We start from the raw sequence: 2,143 nt of genomic DNA on the forward strand, positions 1-2,143 counted from the left end.
GTGGCCTTACTGCTGGAAACGCAGAAAACTGCAAGACGTCGTTTTGAATTTCTCATCAGAAAGTTATAAATCAAACCGAAGGCTTTTGACTTTCTCTGTCAAGTAAATCGTTTTCTTGCTCCTTTTCAAAACGTTGTCGCTTACATTTTCCAATCAATCTCCTTCAAAACGGCATCGCCCATTAATTATTTGAAATGGGTTAGCCTTCTAATAAACTAAACCGGCTAAGTTGCAGTTGTATACTATTCGATCTCATCTTCACCATCCATGATCCATCTCATTTAAAACTCAATTGAATTTTAGCAACGAATGGAATTGAACTCTTTCAAAGTCTTCATTGATCAGGCAGAGAAACAGAAGCATATATTGCTCTCCAGCGAGTACAAATTTATTGTAAAATGGCTATATCGTATACTATTACACCGGTTAATCAATCTATATGTGTTCAAGTGTCTGCAAAAAAATGGTAGTTCTGAACATTGTTAACTATCAACCGAAGAGCAGAGACGGTGGTCGCTACTCCAAGCAGGGAAAAAACAACTATGTTGGCCCAGTGCCACACCTTCTGTGGGATCCTCCCTAAAAAGTGCCACGTGGCTCCCTCTTCCTTGGCCACGCAGATGGCCCCCTTTGCGACGCGTGACATAGCTCATTCCACCCGGACAGAAATCATCGCTCACTCCACCCGGATGTCTCACATCCGGAATTATGCCCGGCCAACGTTCTACCTTATCCGAATGTCTCATAGCCGCAATTCTGTCCGACCGATGTCCCACTTTATCCGGATATCTCACAACCGTAATTCTGTCCGGCCGACGTTCCACCTTCTCCGGATATTTCACATCCGGCGCCTGCCGCCGGATGGGAGAAGAGGACGATTCAACTTCCCCGGGTAGACATGTCCGGATCCTCTGGTAACGCTTACCCGGATAGCTTCCTCGGACAGCTTGGCTCGTCAGACACTCGCGATTCGTCGGATCCATTTCCGCCCACAATAAAAAAGATAACTCTGACAATACTGACGACCAAGTCTCCTGAACTGTCACTCATCTTTAATGCAAGATACATTCGACAAGACATTCCCAAGTCTTTTTAGGTCTCCTGACACATCCCCGATATTTAAAGTCATAAATTGAGGCGACATCCACCACCTAAATACCTTCCTGACAGCCGTCACCTCGCACCAGAAACGTCATGATTACTTCGCCACCTTATGAGCCGCAATCATGACGATGGGACCCGCTAGCACAGCGAGACCATACTTTCTGACTCATATATAAACTCTAAGGAGGCTCTCAGGGAGGTAAGCGATAAACGATAAAGAGATAAGCAACAAAGGATAAACATCCTGCTAAGGGATAAACATCCTTCACGAAAATCATGGAGCAACACTCCCAAAGGAAAACTCTATTTTCCAACAGCTTCCAAAAGACTAACTTAATCATCGGAGGGTGTGTCCGGACAACCCATCCGGACATCTTTTTTGTAGGAGGAAGGAGGATTCATTGTAACGCGTTGATCGAGATTCCGTTGCTGGTGATGACTATTGCAGTAGGGGAATTTTGCTATCAACACCTTCTCCATTCTAGCCGTCTTTCCCTCAACCTGTAACAGTGATATATGATGTTCATGATCAATCATTTTAATTCATATGTGGGGTCTTAGTATATATAAATATTCATATATTTACCTTGATGAAGATCATGCTTGGAAAAACAAAGGTTAGGGTGGTAAGTGTGAATGATCCAAATAAGTCGACAAAGTCAGACATGAAGGGAAGGGCTGCTGTCACAAGGGTGCTTCCGGCGAAGAGGAGGGCACGAAGGAGGAAGCGGCGCTTGAGGTTTTCTCTGGAGTATAAGCTCTTATCCGGTTTGAGGAACTTGGTGTCAAGAGCCTCATGGATTGGTGCAGCAAACATCTGATTCACTCTCATATAAGATTTCAATGAAGGAAAAGAAAAAAGGTCTAGCTAGCTAGAAGGGAATCGAATTAATAATTAATCAGCAAGAGCGCTGTTAAATGCAGCATTGGACAGAAGGGCCAGTCCAAGTATTTATTGTTTGCCTCCATTGTTTAGGGTTTTCTCTCTTTAACATTATCTTTCCCACAAGTTTTTGCTGCAGTTTTTCACACTTTTGCC

The 2,143-nt window shown here is 43.9% G+C and overlaps 1 protein-coding gene across 1 annotated transcript; it reads right to left on the reverse strand.

Annotated features, from left to right (window-relative positions):
• Nucleotides 1-1,382: 1,382 nt before the first annotated feature.
• Nucleotides 1,383-2,143, reverse strand: LOC104882381 (proline transporter 1). The gene is made up of 2 exons (XM_010665525.3): nucleotides 1,691-2,143; nucleotides 1,383-1,605 (listed from the first exon to the last, which is right to left on the reverse strand). Exons 1-2 carry the CDS (start codon nucleotides 1,934-1,936, stop codon nucleotides 1,438-1,440), a joined length of 414 nt encoding a protein of 137 aa, XP_010663827.1. The 5' UTR covers nucleotides 1,937-2,143; the 3' UTR covers nucleotides 1,383-1,437.

Source organism: Vitis vinifera, chromosome 17 (assembly GCF_030704535.1).
Source record: "Vitis vinifera cultivar Pinot Noir 40024 chromosome 17, ASM3070453v1".
Lineage (NCBI taxonomy): Eukaryota > Viridiplantae > Streptophyta > Magnoliopsida > Vitales > Vitaceae > Vitis > Vitis vinifera.